A 20575-nucleotide genomic window follows, 5' to 3' on the forward strand; every position below is an offset into this window, starting at 1 on the left:
AAGATTAGTTTATTAAGCTTTTTATACTCTCATTTTCTCAAAGATAATGAATGCTTCAGGAATATATTTTCTTTCAAAAATAATGATGAGAACTACAGAAATGAGTGAAGCACAGAGAATGAAACTAACAAACATCTTTAAAAGGTAGATTGGAAGCCATTTGGGATTTAACTGATATTTCAAGAGGGTCATTTCAATTTCATAGGACTCTGAAAAGTCACAGAAAGCTCTCAAAACTTGAAAAGGTGTTTGAAGTTGGTCAGATATAAATAAATTCAAATTTATTATGAACTATTAAAAAGCTCTTCCATTGACAATTCTTCATGATAATATTTTCGAATTTAGTAGCAATAACACCATTATTATGGTTTATAAGATTACACAAAAGAGTGCACTTACAGAAAGATTATCTACATCTTTTGCACACGACAGACTATCCAGAATGACTGATTGGTAGACCAGAGGAATGTGTCACCTTGGTTTCTTTACAGTTAGTCAATTGATGACAGATGTTTTTGGTCTATGTGCATATAGATAGTGTATTTACATTGCACATAACTTTTAACTGGTTTTACTACGTTTAAGTACAGTTCAGATAACTTTATCATTCCTGAATGGGCAATTCAAGTTGGCACCCTTCCCAGTTAATCTAATATTTAAAATATTTAAAAAAATATTTAAAAAAAGATGAAAGCAAACAGAAAAAAACCCAACAACAGTTGAGCAACAACTTGTCAGTTAAAGCAGATCAGTATCTGGCACCCACAAGTTGCCATATATGGGCTTATGCAGAAAATCAGGTCATCACAACATAGACATAATTGATGGGGATTCGACCACTAATTACAACCTAAATGGATGGGACATGTAACATGTAGAAACACCAATCTTTTGCACACCACAGAACTTGAAAGTTCTAAAAGACAATAAAAGCAATTGAGTGCAACTAAACAGACAAACAGAGGGAGACTTGAATAAGTAATGTCTACGAGAAAAGAGCCAGAAACTAATGGCATAGATTAAAGTGACCAAGACAGCATTGCTCATGGAGCTCATTTTGAGCATCAAGTTATGATTTCTCAGTCATGGCCTCTGAAGTGGTCAACATTTCATGGCAAATGTGTTAACTTTGGAGATTCAGTTCTAAGAGAATAATGTAAAGCTAACTGTACTTCACATCATAAAATTAATATTTTAAAAAAAAAGTATCATTCCTCAGATTTTATGATGTGATGTACAGTTAGCTTTACATTCACAAAACTGAGGCAACTTCAAGGATCATTTCAGGCCACGTTTTAAACATACTTAATAAATGCAATCGTTACTTTTATTTTGAACAAAAGGAGTGCACGTGCATTCAAGAAAATTAACGGGGATGTTTGGCCCCATCACAGGTCTAGCAGGCCGTCTGCTGTCTACAATAGACTGGCCTATATACAAAAAATAGTTGTCCTTTTGTGTCAGACGTGAAGCCGAAGCGGCAAAATGGTGCTACCTTGATCTTTGTCAAATTTCTATGAAATACGCCTGTGATTTCACACTTCCATTCAGACTCGTGCTGACGAGAAAGTTTGAGTTTGTCCTGCGAGGTTTCAAAGAGGGCAGAGTTTCCCCGGACTATGCAGCGCGGGAGATTTTTTATTTCCGATACTCGGTCGCAGGCAGAGTGGTTGGTGCTCTGGTCGCATGAGGTGGAGATTTGAGCGCATTCCTCCTGCTCTTCTGTGGTAAACAATTGACCCTGGACTTTGGCTCCATATTTGGTGTACAATGGAAGGCAAGCAGCAGCCTGGACTTGTAAGCAGGTAACTATCGCCCACATTGTACATGACAACCCCAGACATATAGAAAGGTGAGTGTCACAGACCAGTCCGAAGTGTTTTCTCAATTTAAAACACAAGCCTGGAGACTTGTGCACAATTAACCGGTCTTTTACTGTTCTCATGTACTCTTAGACACAGGAAAAATACGCTTGTATGTGAGTAGAGGTTGAATCTTGACCGGTTGATTTATTTTTTATTTTGGTAACTTGAGTAAAAATGTATCACTTAGTGTACTTTTCCACGTTCCTTTTCGACTTGGGAGGCTGGTGTTCCGGTTTAACCTGCGGCCAAGTTAGCTGGCTACCTCACACTGAAAGCAACACTGTCAAGATTACTCCCCTGGCTTGTTTTGTATACTATTCAAGAGGTCTAATAAAGTTTGGAAAAAAAAAAACCTTCAACTAAAAGCGTGCGCGGTTGCTAGTAGCTACGGAAGCTGTTGGAAAACCGGAAGAGGCCGCTTAGCGGTCCTGGTTTAATGCCGTATTTTGTGTGTGTGTGTGTGTGTGTGTGTGTGTGCGCGTGTGTGTGCGTGTGTGTGTGTGTGTGTGTGTGTGTGTGTGTGTGTGTGTGTGTGTGTGTGTGTGTGCGCGTGTGCGTGTGTGTGTGCGTGTGTGTGTGTGTGTGTGTGTGTGTGTGTGTGTCATATCAACATCTTAAAATTGATTTAAATGTGTGGCCAGAGTGAGCGGTCAAACCCAGGAAATATTCAGTTGCACGTGTATTCTAGCAGGTCAACACCATGAGAGAAAAAGCTCTCAACACATCCCCTATTTTGCCTACTTTCATGTAATATCCAAACTAAGCTGCGAACTGTGACTGAGGGCACGTTCTCAACCTCTGAATCTTCATAGTTAAAGGCAGGGTAGGGGATCTTTTTCTGGAACATTTTTTTACATATTGCTTGAAATACTCTTCACACCCCCATTGCAACCAATTAATTAAAAGTTTTGACACAAATATGAAAAGTTTTAGTGGCCTCTAGAACGTACAATCTAGGAAAAACAGTATCCAATCATTGTGAACGGACCGTTCACAATGATTGGATACTGATGCCGTCTATCAAACTGCAATCTGCTCCTCCCTCCCCCTCCTCCCCCCCGTGCGCGTACCCTGCTCCGTGAACGAATTACACGTCCAGAAGCTTGGCAGGAAGCTAAACTAGAGCCAGCTTGGCTAGCACCTAGCATTATTAAACATATAGTTAGCATATACTAAATACTAAATACGGCAACGATCGATGCTTGCTGTCAGAACAGCGCTCGTGCACCTTCGTGCTCGTGCGCGTTCATGTACTCTAGAGGCGTGCCTTCGGGGGGAAAGTGAAGAAAAGGGTTGGGACTTTTTACCTGTGTATTTTCAAAATGCAGCTTCGCTGGACTCAAAATCCAGGATCTCCTACCCTACCTTTAAACACAAAAAAAGTTTACATGAGCTTACATGTTTAAGTTCAGTAGGTGAGGATTTTAAACACATTCACTTGAAATGATTTGATACTGGTAAGCATTTTTTTTTTTTTTTTAAATGCTAGTTTTAAAATGTAGCACTCTGAGGTCATTGAAGTGATGTAAAGTGCTTTATAAATAAAATATATTATTATTTTTTTTATTATTATTAAAATCCAGTATGCTTTCTGAGCATTTGCACAGTAATGGCATCATTTCTGTGCTGCTTCGTTACAGTTTACACCTTTAACCAGCCAAGACACAACTAAACTGTAATGACTTTATACAAAATAATTCATTTAACTTGATGACATTGATGTTTAGTTGTTTTATTTCTTTCCTAATTTAGTTTAAGATGATCTTCGTTGTTGTTCACTGAATATTAACTGACCGTGGAGCACTTTGTTTTTTTGTTTTTGTTTTTTTAGTAATGAAAAAGCTGTTCTTTTATTTTTTATTTTATTTTGTAAATAAATAAAAAAATGGGACAACATTTTTTATTTTTTTGTCCCAGAGAGAGATTCAGAATAAAACAGAATAAAAATTCTGTTGGTCAACAGAATTTTTATTTAACCTGTACTTTTTAAAGTAGTTTAAATTAAACTTGAAGTTAATTAAATTAACTGTAGCACCATGTTTTACTTTCCATTTTGACTGTTCACAGGGCTCTCGACTAACTTTTTGCACTGGTGCGCGTAACTTTTTTTCTTGGGTGCACCAGCACAAAAGTTAGGTGCAGCCAAATTTTCGACCGCATCGCATTCAACACCGCAGTTTTACAGGTTCGCTCTTTTAAAAAAAATAGCTGCCTGTCTTTTTAGGCAATATTGACTGGTAAATGATTAACTAACAATCTGGTCAACATAGAGTTCTTTATTTGAAGCACAATTCCACAAGACGGGTAACGAACTGAAAAGTGTTGCTGCTTCACTGAGCTGAAATTTAAACTTAAAACATCTCAAGACAAATGAAATAAAAAAAATCCAAATTAAAAATGCAAATGTTTTAAAGGTGCCATGGCATGAAAATAAATGGAGGCTTTTATATATTTTTATAGGCTTTAGTGGTCCCCTAATACTGTATCTGAGTTTTTTTCCCCAAAATTCTGCCTTGGTGCAGAATTACAGCCAGTCCCAAAAATGAGCTTTCCTTAGGATCCTCAGAATGAGCTGTTTAGGGTCTGCAGCTTTAAATGCAAATTAGGAGGAGAAAGGCGGGGCAAAGATTGCTCTGGTTTGCAAAGATGCACGTAGCGCTAGTCCTTTCAGTCAGGGGAAAGGCAGATATCGTGCGCGCCATAACACCAACAGCAGGACGGCTATCAAAACAACAGATAAGTACACAACACTCCCGTTACAGTAAATGAGGTGTCCACTCCCATACCTCATGCTATTTACCGTTACATTAGTGACAGTGACTGAGCTATTAGCTGCAGAGCTAACGACACAGACAGACTGACCGTTTTGACTCTGGAACCATGAATCATTATCCTGATGAAATGCACTGAATTTGCGGATTCATTCTTCTTCAGGAAGCTTGAAGTAGGGGGTTTTGGTCTAAAATGAGCGAGCTAACCATCTCATGGGCATGCAAACACCTCCAACAGCCCAGTTGGCAGAGATAAGAGCTTGCTAACATGACACACGCATACCTGAGGCTATTAGCTGCATAGCTAACGATACAGACACTTTCTTGTGGTAAGTGTGGTAACTTTCTTGAAGTGTCTCTTCGGTACTTTCCCAGAAAAAACAAAATCTGTCCACTGGCTCTTTAGAGGTTCTGATGCAGGAGCTCTAAACAGATTTTTTACATCCATGTACAGAGCAATGAGCTGGCCAAAGAGCTGTGGGCGGGGAAAGGCAGTTTATTGGCACTGGGGGGGAAATAACCTCGACATCATAAGAGGCGGCTTTCCCGATCAGACCATCTGCATGGTCACATTTCCAAAGGCGGAGAATAATTTCCAGTGCATGGTTTAGGTCTATCGTCATTTTTAGCCACTGGGGGACCGCAGGCAGGCTAGGGGAACTCATATTAATGTTAAACAACCTTAAAAAGTGAAAATTTCATGCCATGGCTCCTTTAAGGACTCCAGCCAGTTACTACACTGGTCACCAAGAGCAGCAAATGCTTTCTTTGAGGCAGCAGAATTTCCTAAAACAAATAAAAGATAAAACCCTTTTAAGAGTTCATAATGCAATCTACTCTTTAACTGACTGCCACGCTCAATGCGTCAGATTTGGGAGCCCTGGTTAGGACTTTCGGACGAATCTGGTCAATCGTTCTTTTCATCTCATCATCCGTGGCTGTTTCCACTCTAAATCTGATGGGCCTAGGCCACTCACCTCTGTCTGACTGCAGCACACGCATTTTAAATCGTACACACACGTACAAGAATATCTGGACCACGGCCAATCAGAGAGGGGTCCAGCCCTTAACTATCTCTGATTGGTTTAGACCATGATATGGGCCTAATGTGTGTCTGTTGTTGAACCAAAGGGAGGCTTTCAAAGTCACAGTTTTGTTTTTTTCCCTCGAACGGCTGGTTTCACCCTCGCATGTGCGAGCCCATTGGTCGCACTCTGGAGCCCTGGTTCAAATGAGTCAGGATTACATGTACAGTGGTATTAACACTTAACAAAAATAAGTGCGCATATATGCATCCCATTGTGTCTTCGCTGGAGGACAGTGTCCTGATGGATCAGCCTCCCCGTGTCAGTCTGAAAATAGTTACTGAAGATGTTGCACACCTCTGCCATTTCATGCTGTGCCGTCAAAAGTCGGGCAACTTCCATCAAAGAGTTTTATATCTCCCTCCACCACTTACCTCCATTCTCCTGGGATTTCTTCTTCATCCACCATGATGCTGCCTATGTATGCAAGGTACATACTCCCTGTCTGGAGTTGGTCAATACCACTTCTTATGTCTTCAGTAGTCTCAGCAGAACACTCCATCACTGCAGGCAAAATGGCCAAAGGCATTTTTAACTACCCACCACACCTTACTAAAGTAAAGGCACTGCATTGAAAATATTACTTAAGCAAAGGTTTGTCAGTATAATATAGTATAATAACTATCGTCCCAGAGCTGGTGCTGAAGATGCAACCATCTATCTGCTTCAGGGACCACATTCTCATCTGGACAAGCAGGTAGCATGTTGTCGACCTGACAAACGGACCACAGTTAGTGTGTCTGAGAAGCTGATCAGTAGTACCGGAGCACCAGGGGGAACAGTACTCTCGCCGTGTCTCATCACTCTGTACACCTCAGACTTCCAGTACAACTCAGTCTTGGCTTCTACAGAAACAGCCTTGATGACTCTGCAGTTACTGTGTGTATTAGTGATTGTTAAGAGGCTGAGTACAGGGAATTGGTCATTCACTTTGTGGCGTAATGTGAGAACAATTGCCTCATTTTAACTACAAACAAAACAAAAAATGATTGTGGATGGTAGGAGGACCAGGAATTAGCCAAACACATTCTAGGTGTAGAGATGGAGGTCTATCTGGACAGCAGACTGGACTGGAAATGCAACACAGATGAAGCTAAGTTTCTTCAATGTCTGCACCAAAATGTTGCAAGTTTGTGGTGGAGAGTGTAATCTGCTTTCCAGCCATCTGTTGGGGCAGTAGTATTGGAACCTGTGACTTAAAGGAACTGAATAAACTGATAAAGAAGACTGGCTCTGTGCTGGAGGCCCTGAAGCTGATTCTGTACACGTTAATGAACATAAAGCACACTGCCCACCCTGCCCAATACTGCGTTAAAAGTGTGATCAGTGTGGTGCTTCTTCAGCTCTGCTGTAACATGGAGAGATACAGGAGGTCACACCTGCCACCAGCAAAAACTCCTCATAATGAAATCCTACAAAGTTTGTTTAACAGAATTGTAGAATACTTTCACTACTTTACATGTTGGAATCATGATTCTGTTAGATTTCTATAGAATCCAATGAAGCGAGGCCAACATTGGAAAAAATATGATTTCTCCTGCTAATTTGTCAAAGCTGTGTAAAATATATATATATATATTTTCCTCCATTTCAAATTTTTACAGTCTGTCTCTGTGTTTGTCTTTAGTGGCACAACACGGAAAAGAGAAGAATACCTGGAGTGGCCCGAATACTTCATGGCTGTAGCCTTTCTTTCAGCCCAAAGGAGTAAAGACCCCAGCTCACAGGTGTGTGTGTGTGTCTCATTTTCTTTGTTAAAAGAAACCCCAACTTATGATAATTATAGACATAAATGTCTTAATTACGCTCTCCTCAGAACACCCTCAATATTTGAATTATTTCAAAATTCCTCTGTGTTTATTAAATATTTTGAGCTACAGTGTTCAGCGTTACTTTATGTGCACAACACAGCCTGGCTCGACGATTATCATTTCACTATTATTAGAGCGTTTATCAGCCGACAGTAAAGGGATTCATTTCAGTGCCCCGTGGTGTTGCTTTGGAGGCGTTAAAAGGCAAGAGAAATAAAGCAAGTCTTCACAGCCATCTTAGATAACAGAAGGAGCAGAGACTGCTGATTCACTGATGCATTCAGAACCTTCTCAGCAAGCGTTGGAGGAAAAAAAACTCAGGTGTTGGCTCATGGAGCTTCTTCGCGAGCATTAAAAGGAAGCCGTGGCACAGACATTAAAGATTTAGTTCCATCCTCGCCTTACCACCTCTTCGATCCTCTTCACCTTCAAGTATTGTCTTATTGAATTCATCACTTTTGCTGCGCTTGGGTTAAGAATTACGAAAACACCATTGCAGTCAACACTCATAATGCATTGCAACACATACTATGGTAATCTAAGATAAAAGAAAGAGGTATTACATCTTTTAACCCATTTAGGCCAGGAAAGCATTGCTGCATTTCTACCTTTAAAGCCAGGGGCGCTGTTGTGTTATTCTACCATTAAGGCCGGGAAAGCGTACACGTCTTTTTTCCTGTATGCAGAAAACATGGCTGTTATGCTGGTTAACCTCATCCCAGCAATTCTGTCACCTGAAAATCTGGTGCAGAGACCTGCTGCACTACTTCAAAGTGAGTTTACGTTCTATACTCCTCGGTACACTGAGTTTGTAAGAATCACACCTTTCTGCTACATCAGGGGTCGGCAAGCCGCAGCTTCGCAGCTTTCATCCTTATGCTGCAGCTCCGCGTGCCTTGGGAAAATAAATTTAAAAAGTATCCAATTAAAGTGTATTTTATTTGTGTTTTAACTTTTTTTTTTATTGTAGTTCTAAATTGGAAGATTATTGTGATCTTGAAATATTAAAATGAATTATATATATATATATATATATATATATATATATATATATAATTTTTTTTTTTTGTCGCTCAAAATATGAGTCACACTCGCCGAAAGCCGGTATATGCCCGCTAAAACGCTGAGCATTTATCGAGACTTTCAACCCCAGGTAGGCCAAGTATGGAGAAATGTAAGAAAATAAAAGTATCTGAAGAAAATTGGTGCAAAACAACCCTTATACAGGGAAAAAGACGTCTATGCTTTCCCGGCCTTAATGGTAGAATAACGCAACAGCGCCCCCGTCTTTAAAGGTAGAAATGCGGCAATGCTTTCCCGGCCTAAATGGGTTAAAATAATAATGCATTTTCATACTCCAAGCTAGTGTTGATTTAATAAGCCATTCAAGACATATTAGATGTGGTTTCATTGAAAGGCCTATATCTGAGCCATCCCTAACTATAACCTTTATCAAAAAGGAAAGTTTTAAGCCGAGTCTTAAAAGTGGAAAGGGTGTCTGCTTCCCGGACATTTACTGGCAGCTTATTCCACAATAGAGGGGCCTGATAACTGAAGGCTCTGCCTCCCATTCTACTTTTAGAAACTCTGGGAACCTCAAGTAAACCTGCAGTTTGGGAACAAAGTGCTCTGTTAGGAAAATATCTTACAATGAGATCTTTAAGATGTGATGGAGCTCGGTCATTAAGAGTTTTATATGTAAGGAGAAGAATCTTAAATTCTATTCTGAATTTAACAGGGAGCCAATGAAGAGAAGCTAAAACTGGAGAAATATGATCTCTCCTGCTAGTTCTCATCAGAACTCTGGCTGCAGCATTTTGGATCAGCTGGAGGCTTTTCAGAGAATATGTGGGACAGCCCAATAATAAAGAATTACAGTAGTCCAATCCTGAAGTAACAAATGCATGGAGCAGTTTTTCTGCATCACTCTGAGACAAGATGTTCCTGATTTTAACAATATTACGAAGATGAAAGAAGGCAGTCCTAGAAACCTGTTTTATATGCGAGTCAAATGATAAATTCTGGTCAAAAATAACTCCAAGGTTCTTCACTGTAGAACTAGAAGCCAAGGAAATACCATCTAGAGTAACTATATAGCTAGATAGTTTCTCTTTAAAGACAACAACTTCAGTTTTGTCTGAATTTAGGAGCAGAAAGTTCTGAGTCATCCAGGACCACACAAGTCCGTTATGAGAAGCTAACGGCAGGTCATTTATAACTTTCAGCAGTGCTGTTTCTGTGCTATGATGCACTCTGAATCCTGACTGAAACTCTTCAAACAGATTATTTCTGTGTAAGTGATCACAAAGCTGAGCTGCAACTATTTTATCAAGAACTTTAGACATAAAAGGGAGATTGGATATAGGTCGAATATAGAAGAGACTATTGCTGTTGTTAGTTCAGAGAGATCAACTGGGCAGAAGCCGTCTGAATACAAATCAGGTTCTAAAGATACTTCTAAAGCTGCTGTACTTGATGATACATCACTGATAATAGTGGGAAGGACTCCATCAATCTTCTCTCTAATAGAAACAATTTTATTAATAAAGAAGCTCATGAAATCATCACTGCTGAGAGTTAAAGGAATAACTGGCTCAACAGAGCTCGGACTCTTAGTCAGACTGGCTACAGTGCTGAAGAGAAACCTGGGATTATTCTTATTCTTTTCTATCAATGATGAATAATAAGCAGTTCTAGCTTTACGAAGGGCTTTCTTATACGTTATTAAACTATCTTTCCAGACTAACTGAGACTCTTCTAAATTAGAGGAACGCCACTGTCTCTCCAGCTTTCTTGCAGTCTGCTTTAAAGCACGCAGCTGTGAATTATACCAAGGAGCCAACCTCTTCTGACTGATTACCTTCCTTTTCAGAGAGGCAACATTGTCCAGTGCTGTACGCATTGAAACTATAGTGCTGTCAACAAGAGAGTCAAGTGTTGCTGGAGTAAAGTTTAGGTAGTCGTCCTCTGTCATATCTGCACATGGCAGTGAAGAAAAGGATGATGGAATTAATTCTTTAAATCTGGTTACAGCATCCTCTGATAGACACCTTCTATACGTAAATTTCTTCTCAGAAACTGTATAGTCAAGTAATGTAAACTCAAAGGTTATCAAACGATGGTCAGATAAGAGATATGAGGGAACACTGTTAACTGTTCACTCTCAATGCCATAAGTCAGCATAAGGTCAAGGAGTGAGTAAGTCTGTGTATATTTTGAGAAAATCCAATTGAATTTAAGATAAATTAAAGTTCATATTTAGGATTTCATTTTCTTACCTGACTCCCGCCCTCTGGTATTCGCATACCATCTGGGACGAGTCCACAACCGACATGATTTCAAATGGGGCTATTTTTTCTAAAACTCGTGCATGTGATTGGATGAAGAATCTGTCCGTCATCTTGACTGACACGCCACTGCAGCCACTCCCAATGACTCAACCCGTGACGTGGCTCAGAGCTTACCTGACTCCCGCCCTCTGGAGCATGAATGGGCGGCCATAAAGGCGGCCATTCATCCAAAGTCCCACCCAGCGATTAATGATTGGCTCTGATTATTTTCTAATCGGATGAAACACATATGACTCCCAGGCTCCTCAGATGGTTGTGTGAGGAAAGGGAACGCCCCCGCGTGTAGTTGGTGAACGCATTTTCAGCATCTACGTGAATATATACACACTACATTGCCCCTAAGCACTACACATATATATGTATGTATATAGTTTTAAGCAAATGTACTAATTATCACGTGCAACCTCTCTCTGCAGGTGGGCGCTTGCATTGTCAATCAGGAGAATAAGATCGTTGGCATCGGTTACAACGGTATGCCCAATGGCTGTGATGATGACCTTTTACCGTGGTCGCGGACTGCTGATGACCAGCTTGACACTAAATACCCCTATGGTAGGAGCACGTCTGTTTAATCTTTTCTGTATGGAGATTTATCTGAATTGTATGCTTTCAGGAACCTGTTAACGTGAGCACACAACCCCAAATGAGATGAAATGTTAGTATGGTATGAAAAATATTCCAAAAAAAGTTGGGACGGGGGGAATTTCTGACCACGTATGAGGAAAATAAAGCAATTAATAATTAGATAATATTCATTATCTATTGGTTATTATTCATTTCCTTTGTTTGTTAGGATCACCGATAGATAAAATGTTGGAAGTAAATTTGTTGCACAAATTAAACAACGGAGTTGTCCTTCGAATCACAAAACTTTTGAAGGTTCTTCCCCTCCACCCCGGAAATCTCAGCAGTCCCATCTGTTAATACCTATAGCAAGTGTAATGTCTGAGCTCTGACCAATCACTTATGGAATCCCACGTCTCACACCATTTTATTGTGAGAATCTCAGTAAGAAAAGAATAGAATAATAAGTAATATCAATTAGAAAATAATAATAAAGTTGCCTTTAATGCATTTGTTTCTGATGAGGAAGGTGTTTCAGTCATACAGAAACATGGCAGTCTGCAGAGTGAGAGACAAAGAGCTGCAACTGCAGGGAGTTGCTAACCCAGCGGTCAGTGAGCCCGACTGTTGGCACAAAAAGAGGATTTTCCCAACCTGAGTTCTTTGTTGAGTCAAGATAATTGCCAACAGAACAAGCTCACAGAGCAAGGTGACAGATGAAATAGACAAAAAGACTGATCAATAATGGCTCGTTTGGCAGGATTGCCAGGAGAAAGCTTCTTTCTCTAAAAACAGCGTGGCAAAGTTGAATTTTGTTTTCTGAAGCCAGATAATGCCAAAGTGGAGATGTTTGGCCATAATGCAGGGCACCACAACACCAAACAGCTCATCAGTGCAAACACCTCACACCAAGCATGTTTTTTATGTCTTTTGTTATTGAACTCCTACTTGCATGCACAAACACACACATACACACGTCTGTCAGAGTGAAGGACATTCACATTGAGCAGAGCAGCAATGCTGGCATCTCTTTTTTTAACAGCTCTTAAAGAGAACTAAGCCATTCACTAATCCACCAATTCGACCCATTCTTTTTGAAATGATGAATATAGCATATGTAAAGAGGCTGAAGCCGGAGTCGATGTTTTGTATTGAAAGCTTTTTGTCTCCATGCTGTGTCCCACAGTGTGCCATGCAGAACTGAACGCCATCATGAACAAGAACAGTGCTGATGTGAAAGGATGCACGATGTATGTGGCTTTGTTTCCATGCAATGAGTGTGCCAAGCTAATCATCCAGGCAGGTGAGTGTTGACAGCACACACAGATGAGTTCAGATCCTTGATTCATATTACCTACTTGATAATGGCATTTCATATCACTGATGTTAAAGGGATAGTTCGCCTCTTTTGACATGAAGCTGTATGACATCCCATATTAGCAATATCATTTATGAACATGTTCTTACCCCCTGCTGCGTCCTGTGAGCAGAGTTCCAGCCTCGTTTTGGTGTTGACAAAAGTAGTCCGGCTAGTTGGCTGGGGCCACAAAAATAAAGCGTTTTGCTTCTCAAAACAATATAGACTCTACAAAACCTGTTATTCTTCTTCCTTTTCCGACACCATTTACCTTTCAAATGCAGTTTACACATCATGCCAAGATAGATGTGTACTCTTATAAACAGCGTGACTACCAAAACATTTGATCTACAGAAAGTAAACTCTAAGCCTTCGACTCTGTCACGGGAAAAACTCAAATTATCTTTGTTTTTAACTCGCCCCCTTTTCCATATTTTTGACACCAGGAAAGTGCATCATTGCGCTCCTCTATCCCTTCTGGCGCTAACGGTGCCAAAATGTTTTTTTGCTAACTTTTCTGGATGATGATCAGGAGGTAACAGTTTGAAGGATGCACCCAGTCTAAATTCAACAGAGCCTTTAGCCTCTGTGCCCATTTCTCGCTGTCACTCTGCTTATTGCGTGATTTATGAGCTGCTATGTATGTCATATTAGATTAATAACCTTTGACCCTAAATAGGTTAGAGAATGCGCTTAGCATGAAGAAAAGAAGTGTTCAGTAGGATTATGTCTTATTCTCTCCTTTTCAGCATTTAACAGCCTAACACTTAATCTGGACATGAAGTAAACTCCTAATCTTTCTGTTGCTCTGTTCCCTTCTGTATCTCTAACTCTCTTCGTCTAGGTCTTAAAGAAGTGGTTTATCTTTCTGACAAGTACCATGATACACCTGAGATGACTGCTTCCAGAAGGCTGCTGGGCATGGCAGGAATACAGTACAGGTACACAGCAGAGAAAGTGTTCCATTCTTGCTTCAAATATATAGTGAGTGGAGCTTGAGTGCTTCCAGTAATTCCAGGGGCTTTATTGTTGGCCGAAGATCAGCCATAAGCAAATCTTCAAGGGGAGGAATGCACTTGCAGTGTGCCTTCTGATCAGATTCATTGATGGTCTAATCAGACGGCCATTAACTTAGTAAATCCGTTAACTCTAACAAATGGCCTGCAGTGTGTCCCTCTCTGCTGGGCCAGTCTGTCCCAACAGTTTCACTCCAATATTTTTCTGTATACTTCAGTGTTAATAGGAGGGGAATGTAATAAAATGCCAACTGAGACAGAAAACATCCGCTGTAACGATGCTTACATCCTCTCCTATTATTATCCGAGGCTAAGTAGCTCGATGCCCTTCTTTTGATTATGATACATGAAGTGCATATGGAGTGGGAAACGCAATCTATGTTTGCTTGTGTGAGTAACTCCATGTTTTTGAGCAGATGTAGAAGCAACAAATGGATCATTTTGGTTGTTTTTTGTACAAATGTATTAAAACAAAGTACAGTTAGTCCTCTTTGCTGGCTTTTCACCTATTTGTTAAAATGGATTCATTCACCTAAAGTCAACACATCACAGACATTGGAAACAGCTTTCAGTCACTGCTTGATGTTCAAACTCATGCCCCTTGCTCCAAATTTGAGCTTAAAACTGCCTTCACTGATCCCATATCTATGGGTTTTTGGGTAATCCTGGTCCATAAACCTGTCATCTGCGAAAAACAAACAAACACTCGGTGTGAATGCCTGTTGCAGATCTGGGCTTTTCCCGGCCCGCATCCCGCCCCAAGACCGTTTCTGACCGGCACACGTGCAGTCACTCAAAAGAAGAAATGTAAATGAAAACGTGTTCACGCCACGCACGCCGTGCTGCTTTTATTTTGAAAGTGCGACTTATTTATGCACAGACGCATGTGCAGGTAAATGCTTACCGACAGGCCCTCAAAATGTGAACTCATGCCAAAAAACGAAAAATATTCATTTTAATAAGGCATGGACTGCAAAATATTTAGTTCCACAAGTCAAAGAAAAAAAGCTGTGTTCAAGGAGTACAATTTAAATCGACACTACGCGACCAAACACGCTGAAAAATATCACCAGTTGTCTGATGAAGAGGAATGGGACGCTTTGCTCGCTAAACTACAAAAATGAACAAGGATTTCTACGCATGCAGGGACGCAGCTCTCCCGACGCGCTGTAACAAGAAGGAGTGAGGACATCGCAGGAAATCTGGCACTTCAGCTGCAGCATAAAGTAGATCATGTTGACTTTTTTTTTTTTTTTTTTTTCCTTGGCTCTGGATGAGAGCTGCGATGTTCGTGACACCGCTCAGCTACTCATCTTTGTACGTGGCATAACCGCAGAATTCCAAATTACGGAGGAAATGCAGCCAATGAAAAGGACACCGGCTGGGAGTGATTTATTCATGGAGGTGTGTGCATGTTTAGACGGGTTGGGACTCAAATGGAGTCAAGCTGGCAGTAACAACGGATGGTTGTCCAAATCTAACGGGGAAAAATGTTGGACCTTTGAAGAGAATGCAGGATAAAGTGACAGAAACGGACCCTGAGCAGAAACTGGTATTCTTGCGTTATATTATACATCAGGAAGTGTTGAGTAAGTCAGTGCTAAAAATGAACCATGTTGTTGATGTTGCAACTAAAATAGTTAACTTCATCAGGGCAAGAGCTTTGAAACACAGACAGTTTGCTGCACTTCTGGAGGAAAATCAGACGGGGCATGGGGACATAGGCTACCACGCAGCTGTCAGGGGGCTCAGCCTGGGCAAAATGCTTTCAAAAGTATGGGACCTGGGAGAAGACTGACTGGATTGCAGACTTTGGTTTTGTTGTTGCACTAATGAATGAACTAAATGTCACACTGCAGTGCAAAGGCCTTTTTGTGCATGAAATGTACAGCTTGGTGAAGGCTTTTATGAGAAAGAAGCCACACCTTCTACTAACCACCTCCACAGGTACTCATCCATGCCAGATGCTCTGCATGTGGAATTCACGATTTCAAGAATTTAAAAGTTTAGAGAATGAAATGCACATAATTTCTTTCCTGTTGACATGCAATGTGGATAATGCACCCAGTGATGTTCAGCTTGAGCTGATTGACCTGCAGTCTGGCGCACTCCTTCAGAGCACCTCAGGTCCGTCTCACTGCTGGAAATGTGCTCTTCCCTCAAAGAGGAGAACGTTCACCACATGAGGAGGCGTCCAAGTGCATCGAACCCAAACAGATCCTCTGTGACCGATGTGCACCTCTCAGCTGTCCTTCAGCCAGACTTCGGTGCACTTGTTCCAGCCCGAAACAGACGGGATACTTCTCACTGAATGAGAAACGTCAACTGAAAGACATCTAAAGCTTTTATTGCTTTTTATATGAAGTTAATCAATTGTTTAAATTTTCCAAACAACCATACCGAAAACAAAGTTTCAGTGCAATCTGTTGGTTTTCTTAGCTAGGAAATTGTTTTTGAATTGGCTCTATATGAACGAATTGGATTATTTTATGAATAATTATGATTACAAATAATTGAATTCCAATTGGCTTGAATTGGACTTTATTATCTAAGTGCCTTGAGATGACATTTGTTGTATTTGGCGCTATATAAATAAAAATTAATTGAAATTGAATTGAAAATATAGAGCCAATTCAAAAACTATTTCCGAGCTAAGGAAACCAACAGATTGCAATGAAACTTTTTTTTTCGGTCCAATCTCCGGTCCTGAGACTGGAGAGAAACGACTCCCTTTGAACAGGAAGAAACCTCTGGCAGAACCAGAACCAGGAAGGGTGGCCATCCGCCTCCACCAGCTGGGGTTTGAGAAGACAGAAAGGGGGGGGGGGGGGCACTGTAACACCATTCAAAGGATATCTGTTGGAACAGGGAAACACGAGTTAATGACCACAATAATGTCACATATACATAAAGAGAGTAAAGTGAGGAAAGGTGTGACAGATGAGGCCCCCCAGCAGTCTAGGCCTATAGCAGCTTAACTATGGGATGTTTCAGGATCACCTGAGCCATCCCTAACTATAAGCTTTATCAGAAAGGAAAGTTTTAAGCCTGGTCTTAAACGTGGAAAGGGTGTCTGCTTCCCGGACATTTACTGGCAGCTTATTCCACAATAGAGGGGCCTGATAACTGAAGGCTCTGCCTCCCATTCTACTTTTAGAAACTCTGGGAACCTCAAGTAAACCTGCAGTTTGGGAACGAAGTGCTCTGTTAGGAAAATATCTTACAATGAGATCTTTAAGACATGATGGAGCTCGGTCATTAAGAGCTTTATATGTGAGGAGAAGAATCTTAAATTCTATTCTGAATTTAACAGGGAGCCAATGAAGAGAAGCTAAAACTGGAGAAATATGATCTCTCCTGTTAGATCTCATCAGAACTCTGGCTGCAGCATTTTGGATCAGCTGGAGGCTTTTCAGAGAATATGTGGGACAGCCCAATAATAAAGAATTACAGTAGTCCAATCCTGAAGTAACAAATGCATGGAGCAGTTTTTCTGCATCACATGCCCTCCAGAATTTCACAAGCAGTGTCATAATAAACATGTATGAGGCAGAGCTATGCAAGTGCTTTTAAGAAGCATTCTCTTGATTTCTTCACTCAACCTGACACAGATACTTTGATACACTGGCAGACATTGTCGGTCGTTCCCCCTAATGGCAGCCTCATCACAGCTGCGGCAGCAAGAAGTGACAGGAGCCACGAGATCGAGATCAATTAGAGGCTTTGTAAAGAGGTCTGTGATACAACCCTGAGTGGCACCAGGGAAAGATGTCCCTCACTGACGAGATGTTTGTGCAGCGTTGCTGCACATTTCCCACTGAGGCGCTGAATGCCGCTGGGAAGGCATATCCCATGCTGCACACAGCTGACGGAACTATCTCTTATCTATGTCAGTCCTTAATTCAAGGGCAGCTGAGGTGCACGGGCACTGTATTAGGTTCTATTAAGAAACATTCTCCAGAACACATGTGCAGAGACTGTGGCTCCTCTAAACGTAAGCCCTCCCATGACAACAGCTGAAGCTGAGAGATGTTTCTCAACGTAAAAGAGAATCAAGACCTTCCTGCAAAATGTTTTTTTTTTTTTTCCCAAATTGCATTATAGTAGCATTTATAGTGTATTGTTGAATGTGTGCAGTTTAATTTAATTTGCACTTAAAGATTATTATGGTGCTGAAGAGGCAATAGCCACTTTATTTACTGTTTTCTGCAAAGTGTTTGAGCAGTCTTGAGGACCCCTCGTTAAAGCATTTATGTATACCATTGTTCTTGCACTTAATGTATTATATCTTTTTAACAATCAAGAACTGTAAATACTGTTAATAAAAGTTTGTAATGTTTTCAATTATATGTTGCCCCCTTCTTTATTATTGGTAAAGCATTTATCTCTCCATGTCCAAAGGTATTTGAAGATAAATTTATTAATGAAAATATGATACTGTTGATAACCAAAATCATTTTATTAATGACTCCAGAGGGCATATGTTACATATTTTACGGAGCTAAAGGAAAATGTTATTGTAAGTTGACTGATGGGGTGGTTGCCGGTTATCTCGTTACCTATGTATTCACCCATTGAATAGGTAAGCTTTGTCATAATCACAACAGTACCGCCACCTGACAAATTTCTCAGGAGCTGCACCCTGCTTAATAGCCAGTTAGATGGATATCAGTCCTTGATGGACTCATTGCTGATTCTGCATTCTCAGGCGACAAAAAAATGTCACCATGGTTAAATGGTGCAGGACGCACTAAAGTACATAGAATAGAAAATACTTTTTTCATCCCCCGTGGTTGAAATTCAAATTGTCACGTAGCTTTAATTAATTAATTAATTAATTAATTAAATAAATAAATAAATGTGAGAGCATGTCAGCAGGGACTGTTAAAAAGCCTTCTGGCTGTGGGGACAAAGGCCCTCCTGAAGCTCTCAGTCCTGCAGCCTCTCACTGCAGCTGCTCCTCTGTCCTGCAGGATGCTGTGGAGAGGATGTTCATTATTCTCCAGAACAGAATCTAACTTCCTCCTCATCCGTTGCTCCACCACAGCACTGAGAGGGTCCAGCCTTCTGCCTACAACAGAACCAGCCTTTTTCACCAGTTTGTCCAGGCGCCTACAGTTTGTGTCTGTAGTGCAACTCCCCCAGCAGACAGCAGCATAGAACAGTGCACTCTCAGTGATAGTGTGATAAAACATGCACATCATATCACTGCAGACATTGAAGGACCCGAGCTGTCTCAGTAAGAAGAGACACTAGAAAAAAAACTTCTTAGTCCGACCAACAACAGGATTTTAAAATTCATGTAAACCTGATCCGACGGAAATCGTACAAAGTTGAGCTTCTCAAAAGTTTAACACGCCAACATAATGCAGTTAGGGATCAAGTCACTGTGCATGAAAACGCTTTACTAGACTCTGGCCTAGGCACTCTGTACATGCTCCTAGGCTTCATCTTTTTGCATCTTTTTGTTTTTTAAAAAAAAAAAAAAAGAACACGACTGTGTACTGTGCATCACTGCCTGCTGTTGCTGATGTTTTTTTTTTTTCTCTACATGTTTTGGTAGGCACTTCAAGCCCAAGAAGACTGAGATTGTCATTGATTTTAATTCTATTAACCACGCTGGAATGCTGAACAATGCAACAAAGTAAAACCGCACCTTGGAGGGCCGCTACACGAGGAGCTGGAGGACCAATGAGAAGATTGAAAGGGACTGAGATGTCTCTTTTTTTATTTAGTTCTTTTTGCCCTGTGTTTTGTTCAAAAGAAAGCTGGGCTAGACCTTGACATTGGTGTCTTGATATTTTTATCAGCTGGAAATTTTAAAATGATTTCATTTGACTTCTTCATCTTTTGGGACCACTCTGTGGCAGGGGGTCTTTCTTTGCTGGTTTATTTTTTTATTACATTTTTATTTCTAGGAAAACTTTCTGTTTAGAAACCACCAAGGTCTTTCTACAAACTGTTATTTTGATATTATTAAAATCTTTTGTGTTGTGAATGTGACTCTGGCTGTCTACAAAGTGGCAATCTTTTTTTTTTTTTTTTTTTTTTTCCTCTTTCATAAGTTTCAAGACTAATCTGAAGGCACCTTGATACTGAGATGCCTTTCCGTATATGCATAGCTGTCCACTATGATTTTTTGGGTATAAAATTGAGTTATTGACAGTAATATACTACACTTAATATAATACACTTATAACCTTTTCTGTGGGAGATCATCACACATGTAAGTATAGACTAATTCAATGGATAGCAGCAGCAAATAGACATTTTATCAAAATGGGCTTTTTTTTACATCATGAAATAATAATCCCCTTTTTGCCCCTTGTGTCCTGTAAATAGGTTAATGGGTTCATTGTTTTCATTTTAGATTTGTCATGAGACTTAATGGTAAAAATAAATATATCTAGATATTTGCTTTCATGCAACTGATGAGGAAATTCATATAATTTCTCTTAATCTCTGCATTCCTTCAACTATGTCAACTGCATATGCCTTTTAGTTCAATAAAACTGGGATCACATGATATTAATGTCTTTTCATTATTCTTGAAGTTTTAAAATCTGGTCATCTATAGGGTAAGTTTCCTTTAAAAAAAAAAAAAGGAGGGGAGGGGTATTTACATTGGTAATAACAATGATGTCACATTGAACGTCAGAAGTTGTTGAGCAGTTGTATTATTAATTGGAAAAAAATCCATCTTCTAAAAAAATAGCAAAAACTACCTCAAGCATAGTTGAAACCTTTTGAGAACAC

At 40.2% G+C, this 20575-nt stretch overlaps 1 protein-coding gene across 1 annotated transcript; it reads left to right on the forward strand.

Moving 5' to 3' along the window:
• The first annotated feature begins 1663 nt into the window (after nucleotides 1-1663).
• dctd (dCMP deaminase) lies at nucleotides 1664-20347 on the forward strand. The gene is made up of 6 exons (XM_075464618.1): nucleotides 1664-1805; nucleotides 7349-7448; nucleotides 11299-11434; nucleotides 12633-12749; nucleotides 13648-13744; nucleotides 19383-20347. The coding sequence occupies exons 1-6, from the start codon at nucleotides 1771-1773 to the stop codon at nucleotides 19465-19467; spliced, it is 570 nt and encodes a 189-aa protein (XP_075320733.1). The 5' UTR covers nucleotides 1664-1770; the 3' UTR covers nucleotides 19468-20347.
• Nucleotides 20348-20575: the final 228 nt, after the last annotated feature.

Source organism: Odontesthes bonariensis, chromosome 4 (assembly GCF_027942865.1).
Source record: "Odontesthes bonariensis isolate fOdoBon6 chromosome 4, fOdoBon6.hap1, whole genome shotgun sequence".
Lineage (NCBI taxonomy): Eukaryota > Metazoa > Chordata > Actinopteri > Atheriniformes > Atherinopsidae > Odontesthes > Odontesthes bonariensis.